The 19,655-nt window shown below is 41.9% G+C and overlaps 1 protein-coding gene and 1 long non-coding RNA gene across 2 annotated transcripts; one reads left to right on the top strand and one right to left on the bottom strand.

The window, feature by feature from the left end:
* Nucleotides 1-311: 311 nt before the first annotated feature.
* CNOT11 (CCR4-NOT transcription complex subunit 11) lies at nt 312-13,683 on the bottom strand. The gene is made up of 7 exons (XM_048325840.1): nt 13,263-13,683; nt 11,820-11,984; nt 7,418-7,570; nt 6,660-6,862; nt 5,729-5,931; nt 3,214-3,310; nt 312-665 (listed from the first exon to the last, which is right to left on the bottom strand). Exons 1-7 carry the CDS (start codon nt 13,666-13,668, stop codon nt 468-470), a joined length of 1,425 nt encoding a protein of 474 aa, XP_048181797.1. The 5' UTR covers nt 13,669-13,683; the 3' UTR covers nt 312-467.
* A 1,008-nt stretch (nt 13,684-14,691) lies between these two features.
* Nucleotides 14,692-18,190, top strand: LOC125336786. The gene is made up of 2 exons (XR_007207849.1): nt 14,692-14,733; nt 17,891-18,190. It is a non-coding gene; the product is annotated as an uncharacterized LOC125336786 (long non-coding RNA).
* The last annotated feature ends 1,465 nt before the right edge of the window (nt 18,191-19,655 follow it).

The raw sequence follows: 19,655 nt of genomic DNA, 5'->3' as shown, positions 1-19,655 counted from the left end.
GACAGACTTTCCCTTACTCATCAAAACCAGAATTCATTGTTAGGAGTTCTAGCCAGCTCCTAGAACAGTGAACAAAAGGAAAACCAAGGAACTTATTTACCTTGATATAAGTTGACTTTAGTTATATACAAACAATTTTGGACCCAAAGAAAATGAGTGCCAGATTAATACTTAAATTTGCTGTGAATGCTAAGTATAATTCATATTCTGTCTGGAACTAGAGCCTGAATTTCAGGACATGCATACAACATACAAAGTTTAACCACTGAAAAATACTGTAAGGCCTAACACATTTCACAAACTCAAATGTGTATCAGAAAAAGCCTTATTTATTGTTCAAATGCATAAAATGCTATTTATAATGTAATTAACATAATACATAATTAATTCAGGGATTTAAGTTTAAAATGTACAATTAATCGGTATAGAACACTAGCAAGAGTGTTTTTTTGCCACTGACGGTCACTTTATTTTGACGTTTTCGTTTCTGATGGATTTTCCCCAGTGTCCAGTGTCTTCAGCAGTCTGAAAAGGCCAGCTGCTTCTCGTATCCGACTGAACTCAATGCAGAATGCTTGCACTTCTATAAACAAGTCCTGTACATTAATAATTTTGTTTCTGATTAAAGACTGAAGAAAGACACAAACAAGACGGACCAGGCGGTTCTGAAACATAAGAGAGATGGTTTAATAATCCAAATAAATGTTTGCAACCATGTCAGTTAAAGGACTGTTGGCCCTCAGGAGCAGTTTAGCTTCGGCAGTTATCTTGTTCCCAAGCTTTGTACATGCTGCCCCTTCTCTGCCATTTCCCATAGTACTACTATATTTTAAAAATTGACTGCTTTATAGTTCTTGTACTTCTGGATGCAGGAGCCTTCTCAAGATTAATCCCATGCACAGATGAAGTACCAGGTCTACCTATGCACTGTACTTATGTCATCTCTGAATAAAGGCAGAGAGAAGAGATAACAGCTGAAGATGATGTCAAGATTTGGGTCTTGCTTAGGCTTATTTTCTACAATAACACCATAAAGAAAATTGAACAAGTTTCACATTTCAAAGTTTCACCATATCATCATGGAACTCAAGATAGGAAGTGACATCAACAAAACTGATTCCAAGCTTCCTTCGTGGAATGTGCTCTGTTGCTGAATTAGCAGATGACCCTTCTGCTTTGTATTGGAAAGACAGTTTCACGGACACCTAATCCAGGAACTCATGGCTCATTTCCTGCTTGATCCAGTGAAAAGACAGGATCTTGGAAGTGTTCCTCTTTCTTAAGAGCTACTTAGGCAACACCTTGAAGAGCACAATGGGAATTGAAGTGAAAGCTTAGGAACTGGTGCTTAAAATTTGTCATACATAGATCCAGTCACCAACCATCTGCTTTACACAGAGCACATTCTTCCCCAAGGACAAAAACAGGTCTTTATCATTAAAGTGCTCTCATACTTCACATTGTGAGAAAGAGTTGAACCCAAACCTTTCTCTAAAAGCAATTATGCATGTGATTGACGTTTATCAGACAGAACTGACGGATGTGACAGATTAAGCGTCCAAAGCATTTCAGATTATTTGACACTGAAAGTAAGATATCAGCTATTTTTCCAGGAACTGAGCTTACTACTGCAAAATTTGCTACTTAGAGAATTCAGAAACTGAACAACTTATTTCCTTCACTGCTATCAAAAGGCATCACATGCTTTCTCTGCAACACGAATTAGTTACACGAGTAATTTTAATAATCCAAGAACATGAAATTCAGCAAAAGAACAAATGCAAGGTACTGGCTGACTCCCAGTGTCTGAGGATCATTTCCAATATTAATTTTTCAAACAAAACATCTTGTGTCTCAGCTGCTGTACAGGCACCATACTCATTAAAAAATGTTAGATCTCAAGATGTGCATGCTGCTTAGTGATCACTATATGTTCCTTGACCCTCAGAGCTCTTTTTTGTCCCCTGTGTGCCTGAAGCACAGCTGCTACGTGCTCTCAGCAGCCCCTTTGAGTACAGTGTCCCATTCTGGGCATAATCTCAGCTGCAGCCCAGGTCTGCTGCTATTTTCCTACTCCACTACCAAATGTAATAGGCACAGCTACTCAGCAGGTCACAGATGAAGTCACCCATGTGTCTGGCAGAATCCCAAAGCAGAGAAACATCAGCAGCCACCAAAAGATAACACATGGTCAGTCATCATCTGAAAGGGATGAGAACGAAACGGGGGGATTGCCACTATCTAAAACCACATTGCAATGCTATCCTGTGCACTGCACATGACTTTCATTTCTGTAGCTTAAGGATATTATAGAGCTGGAGAAAGCAGTAGAGGCCACCAAGAAAGCTTAAAGGGAAAGAAACAGTCATCTTGTTGCAAGAGACTTAAAGAGGTTGCAGTCCTTCAGGATCTAGAGGATAAAGCTAAGGCAGGACTTGGGATTCACAAAGCCTTGGAGAAACTGAACATGGAACTGTTTTTCACCAATGATGTACACGAGAAAATAGTTCTACTGGGCACCTGGTGAAACCAACAGATCCATTTAGGAGAGAAGGAAGTACCTCACACAGCATGTAGACAACCCTGAATGCCAAAGGTGTGTAAACCTCCTCAGGTTTCCCCTGACCCTCCTCAGTCAGGGATCCTTGGAGTGGCTGCAACTTCCTCAGTACCAGCATGCAAGTATGACAGTGTGGTGTTAGGAAGACAAAAGTTTTTAGGTCTTTGAGGAGATCTGCAAGCTGTTATTGGTCATGATTGAAGAGTGAGACTTCCCTGTGAGTTTTGTAACATCACCTCAGAGGTCTGGAATGGCAGGCACACTTGTATAGAAGAGAAACTTGAAGCTTAAAACTAAGCATAATGCATACTAATACTGGGGATGAAGAAAACACTCACTGAGTGACAGATAAACCTTTTGCATATAAGAACCCAGTCACCTAAAACTAGTATTGCCAGGAAGAAGTTTATGATGTCTACAGAAAAACAGGGAACAGTGATTACCTGTGAAGTCTTATAAAAAAAGTGAAGACCTGTCTATAAAACTCCATAAAGAACTGCATATTGTGTTAGGAAAAAAAAGAAGTGCCTTTGAAATAAAGAAGCAGTAAAACAGAATAACTTAATGCTATCAGCCTTATTAAAATCATAGCACATACTTCACAGAGCAATATATGGGATACTTTTTCCTAACCAATTTATTGAAGCACTCACCTGCATGTATTTGTCTTTAATCTGTTCACAGGTGGAGATACAATTGGAGATATAAAGATGAATAAATTCAGGTGGGAGATCAACTGCAGTAGTAAGCCTGTTCAAATAAAACATATTCAGTGGTTCATGAAGCCATAAATCTAGTGTTTCTGTAGCAAAACAAATCATATCAGTTAGACCTGTGATATGAGTTTATTCCCAGTTCTGTCATATAGTACTGATTTCTGACAGCTTCCAGACATATTCCTAGTCATTTAAATTTCTTAACTAAGAGTAAAACTTTTTAAAACTCTTGACGGCACAGAAGCTAGGTTAGATTGGTTTCTAGTACATCTGACATTTGAGTTGTCACTGTTTCTTAACTGAAAGAGCAACACAGCTCTCTTAAGGTAACAACATGCACTAAATGGGGAACTGCTACAAGGTTACAACAGAATCTGACCAAAGTAACTCGAATCAGTCCCATCTCCAGTAGTGAAAGGTGGACAGTATGGAAAAAGATGCATGTTTTAGTTTCAAGTGCAGTTTCAATTTTTTGTCTTATTTCCCTTAAAAATCAAGTGTCTCCCTGTTGGCACTGAGTCACTCTGCAGTTTGATAAAAGTTCTTCCTGTGGTAGCTATGCAGTGGGAGAACCAGCATGCCTGACTGGTGGTGTAGCTCTCATGGACACACGTAAAAGCTCTTCTCTTGCCACTGTTCCTCCATGTTGCAGTCAGTAGCCCCACTTCAAGGCAGTAACTGCTGTCAGTCTGCACCAGTAGGGAGGGATTAATGTCAGAAATGTTTCTTTAGTCAGAAGATATTTAAGTTACAATTCAACTCTGCTTCAAAGCAACTGCTGATTGAGGCTTATTTAATAGTTCATGTTCAGTAATTGCCAAGAAATGGAAGAAAGTAAGTGGGAGAGATTATTTCTGTAAATTTGTGGGAATTAGCTGTCTGAGAAGTTTTCCCATTTAAGGGGCTAACATTCTGTTAAGAAAACGGGTTGTACCTATCTGCAGAAATTCTTCTCAGTGAAAACAGGACATGAATGTACAGCAGGGCAGCTGTTTAACAACAGCACCTTTTGTTCACTTAAGCTGCATCAAGAATGCAAGTTGCAATTAAGCAGATTAGCCATGCAGCATTAACTGTTTGTGGAGGATTCTCACAATAACTGCCCTTTGTCCCACTGCAGTCTTCTATCTCCCACATAGGCATGCCTCAAGTCAAAATGAACATTTCCAGATGTCCTCATAAAACAAAACCGCTCCCTCAGTTGAAAGAAAAGAGAGAAGCTAGGGATGAGGCTTTTTAGTTATGTGAAAAGAACATGAGTTCTTCATCAACAACTGGATTGTGACCCGTTAGGGAAGGTGACAGTCACTACAGTTCAAAACCAAACACATTCAGTAACTGGTCATTTACAAGTCAGGAACTAAACTTGCAGCTTCCTGGGACATGGGACATGGGACATCTACTTTCCAGTGAAGTTTATATATTAATCAGGAACCTGAGGTCTGAAGAAAACATTTAGATATTTTACAGATTGCAAGGACAGACTCTCTTAAGTGGCACAATTTTAAATACTATTTTGAGCTGAATGTATCAAACAATTTGATAAAATAATTTTCTAGTAGTTATCAACTCCAGCTGAAGTTATGCACAACAGGACATGTATTTGCCTATTCTTTTCAAAGTAGTAAAGTGTTTCTAATATTAGAGTAACACAGTGTTCTCTAAAGAAAATAAAGTTCTCCATTCTTGAAGGAGGGACCGAAAGATTAACTAGCAAAGCACCTGTGTAAGAAATGTGCTTTTTACCACATCAAAAATGGTATGCTATAGATAATTAGTATAAAATTATATTAATTTTAACAATTCTGTAAAATTATAAATAATTAATATAAAATGTAATATATACCTCCACCATCATATCTTTTGCTTGGGAAATTGTGGGAGTTTTTTCCTGTTGCAATTTTTCTGCTGCTAATGTTAACATTACAGTAATATTTGAAAATAGCAAGGCTGTAAAAAGGAACTTTGCAGTGTTCTCTCAATTTAGCACTGAATATGTTTGAGAGGTTCAATTCTTTAATACCAACCCACAACTAACTCTATAAACTTAGTCTGGACTAAAACAGGCATCACCAATAAGGATCTACAGGAAAAGCAAAGCCTTTATGAAAGAAACAGACTTAGTCCAGTAGTCATAGAAACCAACAAATCCCCAGCACACTCTTCCTCTGCAGGACTAACCAAAATACACTGAAAATTATTATTAAAACAGTATTAAAAAAACCCAAAACAACATAAACAGCATAAAGAGATTGAAAAGGGAATGATAGCTTGACACTGTTTTCTTTTACTGTAACCTGACTAGCTATTTCTTCTGTTCCTGTTATTTTTGGTAGTATTTGGAATGCGTCTAAATGCCATATGGCCAGCCTCACAATTACTTCATAACTTACATTCACTTCTTTATTTTACATACTCAACAAAACCTTATTAGATTTGAGATCGTACTCACCGATTTACAACTTCCATTGAATGTAAGGACATGTCCATGTTGACCAAGACAGAAAAATACTCCGTTATTTGACTAGACTGCATTAATTTCAGCAACATTTCTATAGCTACTAAAGGATTGTTTTCAACCAGGTCTGGCAATTTGGCAGGAGTGAGACCAATATGGTAAACAAGCTTGGGGTCCTTTTCCAGTTCTCCAAGGAGCTGTGAAGAAGAAGAAAAAAATTCCTCAGTTGATTTTTCTTCAACTATTCATGTTACTGCTTGAAAAAACTGCTATAATACATCTAAGATCCATTTTAGATTTAGGCTTCTCTATTGAAAAGCACTGGAGGTCTGCTTTAAAATTTTTATGTACAGGCAACTGTGTCCATAAAACCTTTAATAATACATTTAAGAGTCCTTCATCAGTGGGTGGCAAAGAAGGGAAGAAAAAAAATCTACATGAAAAGTTTCAGCCTCCTTTTGTTTCCTGTCCAACAGAAGGAAATCTCAATTTCAAGTTCACTTGTCAGAAAGAGTACTGCAAATAAAGGTTATTTTATAGTGTCAGCATAATGATTATGAAAAAAACCCACTGAAATCAGGGGTAATACTATCAAATTGAGAAAAAAAAATTCATTGCTGGTATTTCTGAAATAATTATTTATCAAAAGCTTTCACAGAAGCACAAGCAACTTAGTTATACAAAGATTTTTCCATACAGAAAAATGTCAGTGCCACTCACTGATCAACTGTAACTACATCCAGCCAATGGTTTGAACATTATCTTCCTTATTCAGACAAACCCAAGTAAAAATCCTTGGATTTTTAGAATTCAAAGTTTCCTGAATCCAAACACAGATCAATTAAAGTGCTCAAAGTTTTCTAAAATATAGGAGTTAATAGCTTCTTAGAAAATCATTTTAGACAGGAAAGTGCATCATCCTTACCTGTGTTTGCTGTGGGGAAGTCAAAGGACTTTTAAAAGCTTTTGCCATGATTCTTTTTATCTCAACTCCAGTGCTGTTCTTAACACACATTGACTTATCCCACTGAATTGTGTGATCTGGTTCAATCGGATTTAGCCACGCCAATTCATCCTCACATATATGGAGCGGAGGTGGTGGTCGAATAAATTCTGGTCGAAAGTGACCTAAAATGGCAACAACGTGAAATGTTTCCTTAAGCTTTGGGTATTCAGTTCTGCATCAGTAAAAAAAGAAGACCCCTCCCCCCCCAAAAGCCCCTATTTCTTTAAGCTATTGTAACACTGAGAACAGCATTACAATCCTGTTTGCCCCTCATAAAAACATTTATTACTGATTTTTAGTGATACTGTTACATCTGCCTGTTTTTTCTCTTGATTCAGATCTTTGTTACTGATCCTGTGGGTATTTTTCCCTTCCATAGTAACCACTTCCCTGGGAGGTGTTACCAGCCAATGCAGGTCTCAGTGAGGGACTAGTATCTGTTATTCAACAGATGACACAGAGAAGAGCTTGATGACAGACTCCAGATTTCTAAAAGCCTGGAAATGTGAACACTATAGAATCTGATCTAGAGACAGCCTGATGCAGCTTTGCACTTTCATTCACCTTAATTTCCATTTCATGCTTTGAAAATACCTGAATTCCATTACATTTTATCTGAAGTATAATAACACAGCATGTCGTGAGTTACAGAAACAAAGATGTGAAGATGCACATACTTTCTATAGGAGGCTTTGGTCCACTCACTAATGCTTCCGTGATCTGGGAAGCAACAGAGCTGTCAAAACCAGAGTTGGAAGAATCTGGGTCAGGATCGCTGAGAATGCTGGGGAAGCTGGCCTTGCTCTGTGTTGGCAACTCAGACTGACGTTCTGAAAGAAGAATATTAAACCATAAAATTGGAACAGAGATGCCTGGAATACTAAAAGTGGTGAGAAACAAGCAGCTTTAGAAAAGAACTAGCTTAAAAAAAAACCCCAGATAATATCAATATGAAATTTAGTACAGTCGGGCAGTCAGCAGTCTGACTGCCAGCTGACAGGCAAGGGACAGAGGGTATGCAGCAAGGATAAAGAAGAAATAGAAGTTAATCTGAAACGTAATCTTGGCCTTAGAAAAGGCATGTAACCGTTGTAATCTGCATCTAAAAGCAGTACATTGGTAGGTTCCCATGGTACTCCTGAAAGAGTTCACATGCTGTATCTAGTTTTGTAATCACTGCTCAGAGAAGGAAAGTGAAAGATCTACACAGATTCATTTACAGACAAAAATGATCATATTAGACCTGAAATCAGCTATTCAAATGTACCCAACACATTTCTGTGGCATTGCCTGAGCTCCTTGTGCATTCACTGAAAAGCCAGAATCAGTGCTTTAGTGGAAAACAATGGAGTTTTAACTCTTATATGATTCTACAGACATCATCATTAAAGCAAACCTGAAAGGAGCTAAAATTGCTCCTTTAGAGGCCATAAACAACAGAAAAGTAATATTAAGATTAGTGTATATACAGCTGAAGACTTGAAAAAAATGGCCAAAAAGAAAAATATGGGCCTCAGTGCTTGCATTATCCGATTTTTATGTGCCCTTCTGTCAATAATCTATCACTCTTCTGTATCTGAAGACTTAATGGCTGATCTTCTATGTTCTCTGCACTATTTTGAGAGATCCTGTTTTCCATTGCTTTGGAAAACTCCAAAGGACAGAAAGCAGAAAAATTCCCACTACAGAACACCACTTGACATTCCTCTCCCCACCCTGTTAACAGAGAACACTAAGCAGCAGATGAAGCCTTAAGCAATCTGAAGTCCAAAATTGCTGGTACCATACAAGAAATCCCTTGAAAAAGTTCCAGATGAAACTAAACACCACTCCATTTCCTGGCTAATTGAGTGAGTGCTGTCATATTTTGTGTACCCTAACACTTCTAAGCAAAGTGTGCTTGCTCCTTTTTGTGCAATCATGTTGACCCTTCCCAGCTGCCCACACACACGAACAAAGTATTTCATATGACTCCAAACAAATCTGCAAGAGACGCCAAAACTGTGAGTTACAAAAGGATCATGAAAACAAAGTTGTTAATTTTTTTGGCTTTCTGTCCTGCTTTATCCAACTATTTCAGATAATGCAAACATTAGCATATATGCTTACTGAAGCAGCACAGCAGGGTATGGTTTTCTGTTGAAGGCAACAACTAGCGTACTTTTCAGTTACTTTAAAAAAAACATTTTAGAATTGGAAGTCCAAATGAGCTGGTGTATAAAACATATCTTCTACTTAAGCAAGTGTTTCAAACTTCATCACGTGAGTACTTTCATTTAGCCCCGAACAGAAGGGTTGGTTTAACAAATGAAGTACAGGAGTGGGGGGAGAGGCATTGGGTGTCCTTTTTCTATCTTTTCATTTATAGTCTAGAACTTAAATCCATCAGTCAGTAAATCACGGATTTCTTTGTAACTTCATAATCTGAAATTATTAGTGATGTTAGATTAGATGATTAGTGATATGGCAATTCACTGATTTCAGATGCCTGTCTGAGCCCTTAGTTATATGCATTGGAGCTCAGAAGTTCAACCTCACTGCTTCAAGAATTAGGGCTGAATCAACAGCTTCAGGTAAAAAGAAGTAAGAATTAGAACATGGTGATTTAACAGTAACCAATATAGCATCTTGAACTAAGACATTTAAATTTTACAAAATTAAACTGAAAACAAATCTTTAGGTTCCTTTCTGGAGCTTTTTTTTTTTTTTTTACAGGTAAAAGAAAACTTTGAGTCTTAAGGAAAGCTCTACAATGTATTAAAAGTTTTACTTTAATAAAGGTCAATTACTTCCACATCAAATAAGGGTTAGCGGACAAACAGTTAGGAGCACTTTGCCAGGAGACCCATCTCTGCAACTAGGAGAAAATTACTTTTTTGATAAGGTAGCACACTAGATGAACAAAAACATATTGTAGGGCAGTACCAGAGTTTGAATTAACTCTCAGACCAAAGGAAATAAACTGTCACAGTGAGCTCAAATTCAGAGGACAAGTATTTTTATTTCCTTTACAAAAAGGATTGGGAGAGAGAAATTGATAGAAAAAAATCAAATGCTTTCTAAATTATTACATTTGATTTTACAGGTATGTGCTAAAGAAGTCAAAATCATCCTGCTCTGAACAGCCCTGAATTCATCTCAAGGACCAAACTTTCGAAGAGCTACCAAGTGCTACAGCTGTTACATTCTGTACATCATGGGGAATTGGTACAAACACAACACTTCAAACATTGCATCTTAGTGTCATCATCCTGCACCAGCCTTGTCCTGCATATTGAATCACTAGGAGAAATATACTGAAGACTAGTGAAAAAATCACAGACTTCCCAAAACACAACAAACAGACAGAAGAAGCACCATGATTTTAAAACAAGTAGAAGATTTATCGTCTAAGAAAGTGATTAGAAAGCAGACAGTTTTTCTGGGGACCTACAGCAAGAAGTCTGAGAAAGACAGCACAGAGCTTTTTCAGATGCAGCTGGTTTTGTTACATAACTTCTACAGCTGCTCATAAGCAATTGTGCACTTTTACTGGATTATGTAAACAGTGATATAAATCTTATAAAAGCACCATTAATGACTTTGTAGTCTACTTTCAGCCATCATTGTCTTCTATTTTAAAATAAAGTATGTAGCCTAGAATACCCATTCACCCAACCAGTTTTGAGGTTGCCCAGAGAAGCTGTGGATCCCCATCCCTGGAAGTGTCCAAGTCCAAGCTGGATGGGGCTTTGAGCAACCTGGTCTAGTAGAAGGTGTCCATGCCCATGGTGGGTGAAGGTGGAAGGAGATAATTTTTACGGTCCTTTCCAACCCAAAGCATTCTGTGATTGAATGATTTCATTTTTAATGAGAACAAACTATTCAGAAGGCAAACACAGTACCAAGGGGAAAACAAATAAAAACAAATTTAAAAAACTCTAAGCTTCTTAAGGCATGACATATGCCTTGCACCAAAAACCACAAGTTACCTGAAGCTTCACAAAACCTGAATTCGCTAAGATATTCTACAAAATACAGACAGGATGAACACAACAAGAACCAGAAAGGTTTGTCTCGCCCACAGTGGTATGTTAGGGTGTTCAATTTGCATTTTCAAACGATCCCACAGTCTGGAAATAGCTAAGGAGGACCCTAGAAGACATTTGTAGACTGTGAACAAGGGACAGTGTGCCACAGCTTTACCAGTCAATGTCAGAGTCCACAGAAAAAAATGACAATACCAAGATACAACTGCAGGACAGAGGAAGTCTAAATGGTGCCTGACCTCAGAGCAGTAAATCGCATTGTACAGATATAGAACTGGGATGGTCAGTTTTCAAGCAAGCAGGTCTACTGGCACATACCTAGGGAAAAAGGAATTTTTTTGTGTTTAAACTGGTTCCTTGTTTCCAGCAATATATAATATTTCATATTAGCTCCAGATGTGACATGAACAATCATGTTCTTCCTCCTGTTCTCCTGTCAAAGGATAAGCATCACGCTGCTTTTCTTTTCAATCTAGTAAAACTGGATCATTTTCCAACTCTTGAGCTAACACTGCAAGGTCTGACTTTGCAATAAGCTGAAGATATAATTTTAACAGTCAATTTTCCAGGTACAGCTGAAGTACTGGTATGTAATAGTAGTGTGACAGTTATGCTTGTTCTCTCATAAAAGAAATACTGCAAAGGGTAAAAAGGGATGGAAGTTCAAAAAAAAACCCATACAAATAACTAAAACAAAGCAAACAAACAAAAAAACCCACCAAAACCATCCCCCCCCTCAAAAAAACCATTCCTAAAAAACCCTGCAAAGCTTTAGATGAAAGTCTTTCTATCCTTGTAAAATATTCTTGTGCTTAAGGCAATGATGTATATGCTTTAAAAACTACTTGTTAAGAAGGATGAAAAATTTAGGATGTAATCTCTGCCTGAATTTTCTCTAAGTGCTTGAACATAGGATTGAAGACCCTAAAGCATAATTCAAGCTTTTTCATATTCAGTTGAAACGAAACACTCATTACCTCAGAGTCAATGAGACAGCTCTCCAAGGAGAGCTTCCATTCCTAAGAGAACCACAGGGACAAACCTTCCATACCTGCTAATGCCAGCTGCAGCCCACTGATATCCACTGACTGGGCCATGTTCCCCACATCCATTGCAGCGATCTGCCGAGGAGTCTTCTTGAACAGCTCTCTAGGAGGGGCCAACATCAGTTGGGAAAGGAAGAATTTTTCTGGAGGAGTTATAGGAGGTAAGAAGCCTGTGGAGACACAGTGAAAAACAATCCATGGGTTTTATGTAGGAGCATTAACAGTTTCTGTGCTCTTCATGTCTAACAAGCAAAACTAAGACACAAACTGATCTATTATTTATGGCAAGGTAGGTGGAGCTAGAGAGTCTGTGTGGCCACATACAAAACTGTTTTAATGCAAAATACAGCACTACATGATCAGTATTACACATCATGGCATGCAACAGCTGATGCTAAGTCACTCATGGTGGTTCATTCACACACTTTCCACTCCAGACAACCAATCAGCTATTAAGTATAACCTGACATTGCAATTCACAGAATCAGAGAATGGTTGGAAGGGCTTAAAGGGTTGGGTTGGAAGGGATCTGAAAGACCATCCAGCTCCAAAACCCTGCCATGGGCAGGGACACCTGCACCTAACACCTGCCCCTAGACCAGGTTGCTCGGAGCTCCATCCAGCCTGGCCTTGAACACTTGCAGGGATGGAGCATCCACAGATTCTCTGGGCAGCCTGTTCCAGTGCTCCAGCCCTCTAACCAACTTGGTGGCCCTTCTCTGGGCTCTCTCCAACAGGTTATTTTTTTTTAGAAACTGATTTACTCAACACTGGTAGTGTCATATTTACTGAAGAGGAAAAAAGTGTTACACTCTCATGTATTTCTCTCTAAGAGGTTTCACAGCTTTAAGGCTGTCAGAAGCCTCCTATAATTTCCAGCTTTTTGTGACAGCTTTCTCCCAAAAAATTCCGTGTTATCACAGAATCAGTTAGATTGGAAAAGACCTCTTAGATCATCGAGTCCAACTTGTGACTGAACACCACCTTGTCAACTAGACCAGGGCACCAAATGCCACGTCCAGTCTTTCCTTAAGCACCTCCAGGGACAGTGACTGCACCACCTCCCTGGACAGCCCATTCCAATGTCTAATCACCCTTTTTGTGAGGAAATCCCTCATGTCCAACCTAAACCTCTCCTGGTGCAGCTTTATACTATGTCCTCTTGTCCTGGTTGTCCGCTGGTTGCCTGGGAGAAGAGACCGTGCCCCAACTGGCTACAACCTCCTTTCAGGTGGGAGTAGAGAGTGATAAGGTACCCCGAGCCTCCTCTTGTCCAGGCTAAACAATCCCAGCCCCCGGACGCAGCTCTAGAGAGCTCTAAGGTCCAAGCAAGCGGCCTGGCTGACACGAAGCCTAGAGACGCTGCCCGTGCAGGATTCCCACCGCTTTCTCCAGGAGGGCTCCCGTGCCGCCCGCCTGCCCCCGCTCCCCGCCGCGCTGGGACACACCTGAGAGCGGGGTGCGCTCCGCCTCGTCGCCGCCGCGCTCGGGCGCGGGGTTGAGGAGGTGGGCGAAGACGGCGGCGAAGGGGTTGGCGGCGAGGGGCTCGGTGCGGTACATCTCCCAGAGCAGGTAGAGCGCGGTGAGGCGCTGCGCGGGGCTGGGCAGCAGGTCGGGCTGCTGCAGCAGCAGGACGAGCACGGAGCCCAGCCGGAAGTGCTCGGCCTTCCCGAAGTAGTGGTGGAAGGCGCTGGAGAGCCCCTCGAAGGTGCTACCGCCCGCCTCCTCCGACACGATGCTCAGCAGGCTCGACAGCTCCTTCGGCGACAGGCTCATCCTGCCGCCCGCCGCCGCCTCGCCCGCCTCCGCTCCCCCCTGCGTGCCGGGCGCCGGGCTGCCCCCGCCCCCTGGCATCCGATCGCGACCGCCGCCGCTCCGGCCCCGGCGCTCCTCGCCGGCCGCACTTTACGGCGCTGCCGCGAAAGGCGCCCGGGGCGTTACGGCCCGGGCTGCGGGGAGGCGCGTGCGCGGCCGCGGTGGGCCGGGATTGGTCCGGGCCGCCCGGCGGGGGCGGGGCAGTGAGCCGGGCAGCGGCTGCGCGCGCTCCCGCGGGGGCCGGCAGGGGGCGCCCGGCAGCGCGCGGCGCCGGCTGCAGCGTCCCCGTGGCGGGGGAAGCGGGGAGAGCGGGGAAGTGGGGAGAGCGGGGGAAGCGGGGAAGTGGGGAGAGCGGGGGAGAACGGGGAGAGCGGGGAAGTGGGGAGAGCGGGGAGAGCGGGGAGAGCGGGGAGAACGGGGAGAGCGGGGGAAGTGGGGAGAGCGGGGGAAGCGGGGAGAGCGGGGGAAGCGGGGAGAGCGGGGGAAGCGGGGAGAGCGGGGGAAGCGGGGAAGTGGGGAGAGCGGGGAGAGCGGGGGAAGCGGGGAAGTGAGGAGAGCGGGGGAAGCGGGGAGAACGGGGAGAGCGGGGAAGTGGGGAGAGCGGGGGAAGCGGGGAAGTGGGGAGAACGGGGAGAGCGGGGGAAGCGGGGAAGTGGGGAGAGCGGGGAGAACGGGGAGAGCGGGGAAGTGGGGAGAGCGGGGGAAGCGGGGCAAGAGGGGTGAGCGGGGGAAGCGGGGCGAGCGGGGGAAGCGGGGCGAGCGGGGGAAGCGGCGGAAGCGGGGGAAGCGGGATGGCGGCGGGGCCGCGCCGCGAGTCAGCGCTGCCCGGGCCGCGGCTGCTCCCGGCCCGCAGCGGCGCCCAGCGCTGCCTCCCGCTCCCTGCACGGGTGTGGGTCCAGGGGTTTTCTCCTGGCCGAGGAACACCTCGTGGCCGTGCCGTTTAACGGCGGAGCAGTTACACCGTGGATTGGGTCCATTGAAGGGTCTGGAGTACAAGTCCTGTGAGGAGCAGCTGAGGGTGCTGGGTTGCTTAGCCTGGAGAAAAGGAGGCTCAGCGAGGATCTTACCACTCTCTACAACCACCTGAAAGGAGGGTGTAGCCAGGTGGGGGTCCGCCTCTTCTCCCGGGCAACCAGCGACAGGACAAGAGGACATAGTATAAAGCTGCACCAGGAGAGGTTTAGGTTGGACATGAGGGATTTCCTCACAAAAAGGGTGATTAGACATTGAAATGGGATGTCCAGGGAGGTGGTGCAGTCACCGTCCCTGGAGGTGTTTAAGGAAAGACTGGACATGGCACTCAGTGCCCTGGTGTTGTTGACAAGGTGGTGTTCAGTCACAAGTTGGACTCGATGATCTAAGAGGTCTTTTCCAATCTAATTGATTCTGTGGTTCTGAAGGGCTGATGTTCATCCATGTCTTCTGTGGTCCAGTTCAGTTGAGAATAACCACTTTGCTGGTGGGGCTCTCAGCAGAGCTGAAGGGTAGTGAGCAGCTGTAACGTGTCTGGGAATCAGGGATGGAAGCACATCCCTATTAAGTGTGATGATCTGTTTCACTGGCTTATCCTGTGGAAGTACATCTGATGGGACAGCAAGTCACTGGCTTAACCTGAAGAAGTGCTGAGGGCATGGCCTGGAGGAAGGGCTTTCTGTGGAATGTGCAGAGAGAAGGGCTTAGGAAGTCCTGAGAGCAGGCAGGCACTGATTCTTCTGGTAGTAGTACTTCTCCCAAGTCACCCAGCCCTAAAGATCTTGGCTTTGCAGATAGCCATAGCAGTGTAAGAGATGGGATTCAGTTTCGAAAATAATATAAATTGAAGCCTTGTGTTCTGTATATAGACCAAGTAATGGAAGTGTTCCCTATTTCACATTTCTGATGGGAAAGAAACACAGATCCCAGAGGTGTAAAGGATTCACGTACATACAGAGCTGTAATAAAAATGATGGGTTTGTGAGAAAAAAAAGGTCTACAGCCAGGTGAGGCAAGATCTGAAAGCCTTGTTGATGGAGCAGTTACTCACCAGCAGACTGGATTACAGTGAGAAGTCTGCTTTGCAGCAGGCTGCTAGAACAGTAAAGCAGAAGGAAGAGGATGCCAGTGAGCTTCCTGACATGCCCAGCGTATTCAAGGAAACAAAGGATTATTTGGAAGTTTAGGCCAATTTAGAGTTTACTAACAGCTGGAGCAAGGACTTTAATTGTAAGATTTAGGAAGAAGATGAAAGGATTGCAAATAGCTGAGGAAGTAAACAATATATGTGTGTGGTAGAGCTAGATGGAGAACATGGGAAAGCACAGGCCTCAGACCAACCATCAGGTTTTCTGTTTCTGGTGTGCTGACAAAAGTTGCATTTGTTCATTTTTGGGATGAAGTTTATGGTTAGAAATGATCATGTCTAAAATTGTGCGTTAAACTGAGGGATGGCTTGCTGGGTGGTTTAGCACCCAAACAAACCATTGATTCTTCTGTCCAGGTGGTCTTTTTTGTACCTGCTCCTACTAACAAACTCTGCTGAAGACAACAGAGTGAAAAGAAGAAACATGTTTAGAAAGAGAAAGCTGCTTTTTCTTTTCCTATAGATTTCAGAAACATAATCCACTCTTTGATTTTTTGCTTACTGAAGTAATGGGTAAAGAACTGCAGAAATGGGCTTCAGAGAAATAAAAGGTTTCCCTGATGACTGAGATAGCAAAAAAATTATGTGACTCATATGTGCTCACTAATGCAGCCATATGAAAGCATTCTATCCAAATTAAAAGGTTTCTGGTCAGAACAGGAAAGCTAACAGTTTAGAAGACTTAATAAGAAGTGGGATGGGCACAAGCATCAGTTGACAAAGGGAATTTTGAAGTCACAATGGTTTAAAAACTGATTACCATTTCAGGGTAGGAAAAACTTTAATCTAAAAAAAAGATGGGGGTAAAATGCTCTTGGGACATGAAGTGTAGTAAGCAAAAGAGTGTTTCTGTGGATGCGCAGGGCACTATATTTTGTGTACACATGAGTGTGTTGGATGTTCTTGGGCTGAAAACTTGTGTAATGTAGAAGTGAGAGTGTGTGGTACTAGTGCAGACTCCAATAAAATGAGTTCTTGGCTGGATCTGAAATGGATTGCATTACACTCGGGGAGGAAGGTCAGGACCTCAGCTACCTTGGTGGGCCGGGGGATCGGATTCTGCAGGAGATGTCCCACTGCAGCACAGTCTCATGATATAAAAGGAGGAGTTCAGTTTTCTCCCTTTGCAGAACAACTCCTCCGGGAGCAGGCTGAGCATATTCCATTTCTTTTAGGTGGCCTATGGAATAGCTATTAAATGGTCAATACAAGCACAAAATACACCTGTCAATTTTTAAGGAAGAAACTCAGTAAAAACCATGCTTTGGGTTCCTAAAGAGGGATGAAGAGATTTGGGCTATACTTAAATTTCTGACTCTCAGCCCCCTTGTGTAACTCTGTCCTGTTGGCTCAAAAACACAGATACATATTAGCACAGACACAGAGATTGCAGACTAAAAGTGACACAGGCAATCTAATTTGGCAGGTTACCCTTTGCAAATACAAATAAGCCTTTACAAAATGATATGGCTGTTATAATGCAATTGGTTTAATATATAAAAAAAGTCAGCCTTTGATGAATTGTAATTGTTACTGGAAAATTAGATCCACAACCAAAGGAGAACAGTCAGATTTGATTTCCTGACCTAAGGCAAGGCTGTGTAATTTAACTGTAGGAGCTGTCTTTCCTTCTTTCCTTCTTAACATTGATTATATTATTGTTTGCTATTGTGTTTTAGATGATGCATAAGAAACACAAACTGCACTGCAGGTACTATTTAAAAAAAATCCTAATGAAGGGTAGATAGAAAAAGGCAACATTTGGAAGGAGCAATAGAAGTATTAAAGATCTGTCCAGCCAGTATTTTAGTTTCTTCTAGCAAAGAGGCTGAATACTCAGGAAACAACTCCCAACAGCCTATCTTTTATCCCCACAGTTCATTTAGGAAGGACACAGTAGGAAGGAATTAAATCACACCTTAAAGTCAAAGAGTGAATTAAAGCGCTTCCAGATTGTTCTGTTTATTCTCATGAGAATTCTCTCTTGTACACAAATTCCTTTCCACAGTAGTTTAAGTGACCCATCCTGTCTACAGTGTATTTTAAATAGCAGCATATCAGAGAAAGGAAGGAGAAGATGCATTTTGTATACATCTCTTCATGTGTATCTTTCTAGCAACATTTGAATGTTTTTCTTCCTAGTTCATCTCTTCAATTCAAGATACAAGACAGGACCACCAATACAGAAACAGATTTTGTTATTCCTGGAGTAATCAACAATATTGGCATGCTAACAATGCCTAAAATTCTTCCTGAGTAACTGTGTGAGAACACATCTTCACTTGTTAGTCAGCTCTCAAAGCTGCCAAGGCATCTTGGATACGGCTTCAAAAGCACTTAAGAAACACCAAAAATATCATTGCGTGAATGGCTTCATAAGTGCTGAATACTGAGTGGCTTAGAAATAAACATGTTCATTGCTGAATTCTTTAACTACTGTGAGTTTTAGTAATGTGTCTGCATTTTAAGCCACACATGATCACACCTGTAAATTAACATTAATCCACTCTTGATTCCTTGAGTGTTAGACACTCCCAGAAGAGAGAGAATTTTGGCCCTATTAAAATTAATGGTGAAACTCCAACAGGGACATACTGGCACATAAAAGCAGCATACAGTATGGCTATTTGCATATGTCTTTGGATAGACCCTTCTTCTGACAAGGAACCCCTTTCCTGATCACTCAGAAACACTTTTTCCTCCTATTTCTTCAAGACTATTTGAAGCAAAATAATATTCTCATTTGTCCTTTTTTTCTTGCTCTTTTTTCAGACAGGATTTTTTAAAAAATCCATTTGTAATTTTAAAATATCTGAGCATATGTTCTGTGTGGAAAAATTCAGTCTGTGCATTGCTTGGGAACTCTTCACTGTGAACTTTAATTTGAGCACTCAGCGTTTTTAATTTGAGCTATGCAATTGCACATCTGACTCAAATGGAACTATTTCCGTTCCCTGGCTCCATGACTTGATTTATGCTTTATGGTTCTGTTTTCATCCAAAATCAATTTCAGTAGAATCTTTACCTGCAGATAAAATTGCAGGAGGAAGTGCTTTATGTTTAAGCTACAAATTTGAAATTCACCTTCTGAAAGAATATTCAATAATTCTGAGCTGATTAGAAAGCTCTTGTCCAGGAATTGGGAGATTCAGGTTCTCTTTGTCTCCCTACAGGGTTTTAAACTCCAGCCCAGACTATGGCTATTAGGAGTAGAGGGGAGTGTTATCTCCTTTGGCTTTGTTTACAGGCATTAAAGATTCACCACAAGAGGAAGGGAGAAAAAGCAGGATCTGATGGATTTAATGAGAGTGTGACGTTCAGGACCATGGGTGGTCTGTGTTGTAGTCCTGCTCCAGGAACAAGGCAAATGTGCACAATAGCAATCAAGTGTAAAAGCATAAAAATACATGTGTGAAGGGACTAGAAATCTGTTGTTTCTCTTGCCCACCTAAACTCCAGCCATTGGGAGAGTCACTTCTTCCCATTCTTTCCCTTTATAATCAAAGGGATATATTTTGATTATAATTAAAATTCAGAAATTTAGTAAGGAATCTCTCTTAGTCTCATATGCATAGTTTCATATGGTAGTATGCTTTCAGTGGCACAGCTTCACACATTTGTCTGTATCCTGAATTCCGTGTCATTAGTTTCCTCATGTTCATGTATGTTTCTAACACCCAGTGAGCTCTTTACAGGGCTTTCTATCACAGTGCCTACAAAGTTTCTCTTGTGTCTGACTTTATTTCCTTCTAAGTATCTTGCACGTCCTCTTGCACATCTTGTTATTCGTCCCATCTCCTGGTTTATGCTGAAAGCTTTTAAATACTTTTAAATGATGCATAACAGCAATATAATTAGCCTAATAGCGTGCTATTGATTTTCATTTCAAACACTGACATTTGAACAT

This window comes from Corvus hawaiiensis, chromosome 2 (assembly GCF_020740725.1).
Source record: "Corvus hawaiiensis isolate bCorHaw1 chromosome 2, bCorHaw1.pri.cur, whole genome shotgun sequence".
Taxonomy (NCBI): domain Eukaryota; kingdom Metazoa; phylum Chordata; class Aves; order Passeriformes; family Corvidae; genus Corvus; species Corvus hawaiiensis.
This window is presented reverse-complemented; position numbering and strand designations above follow the sequence as displayed.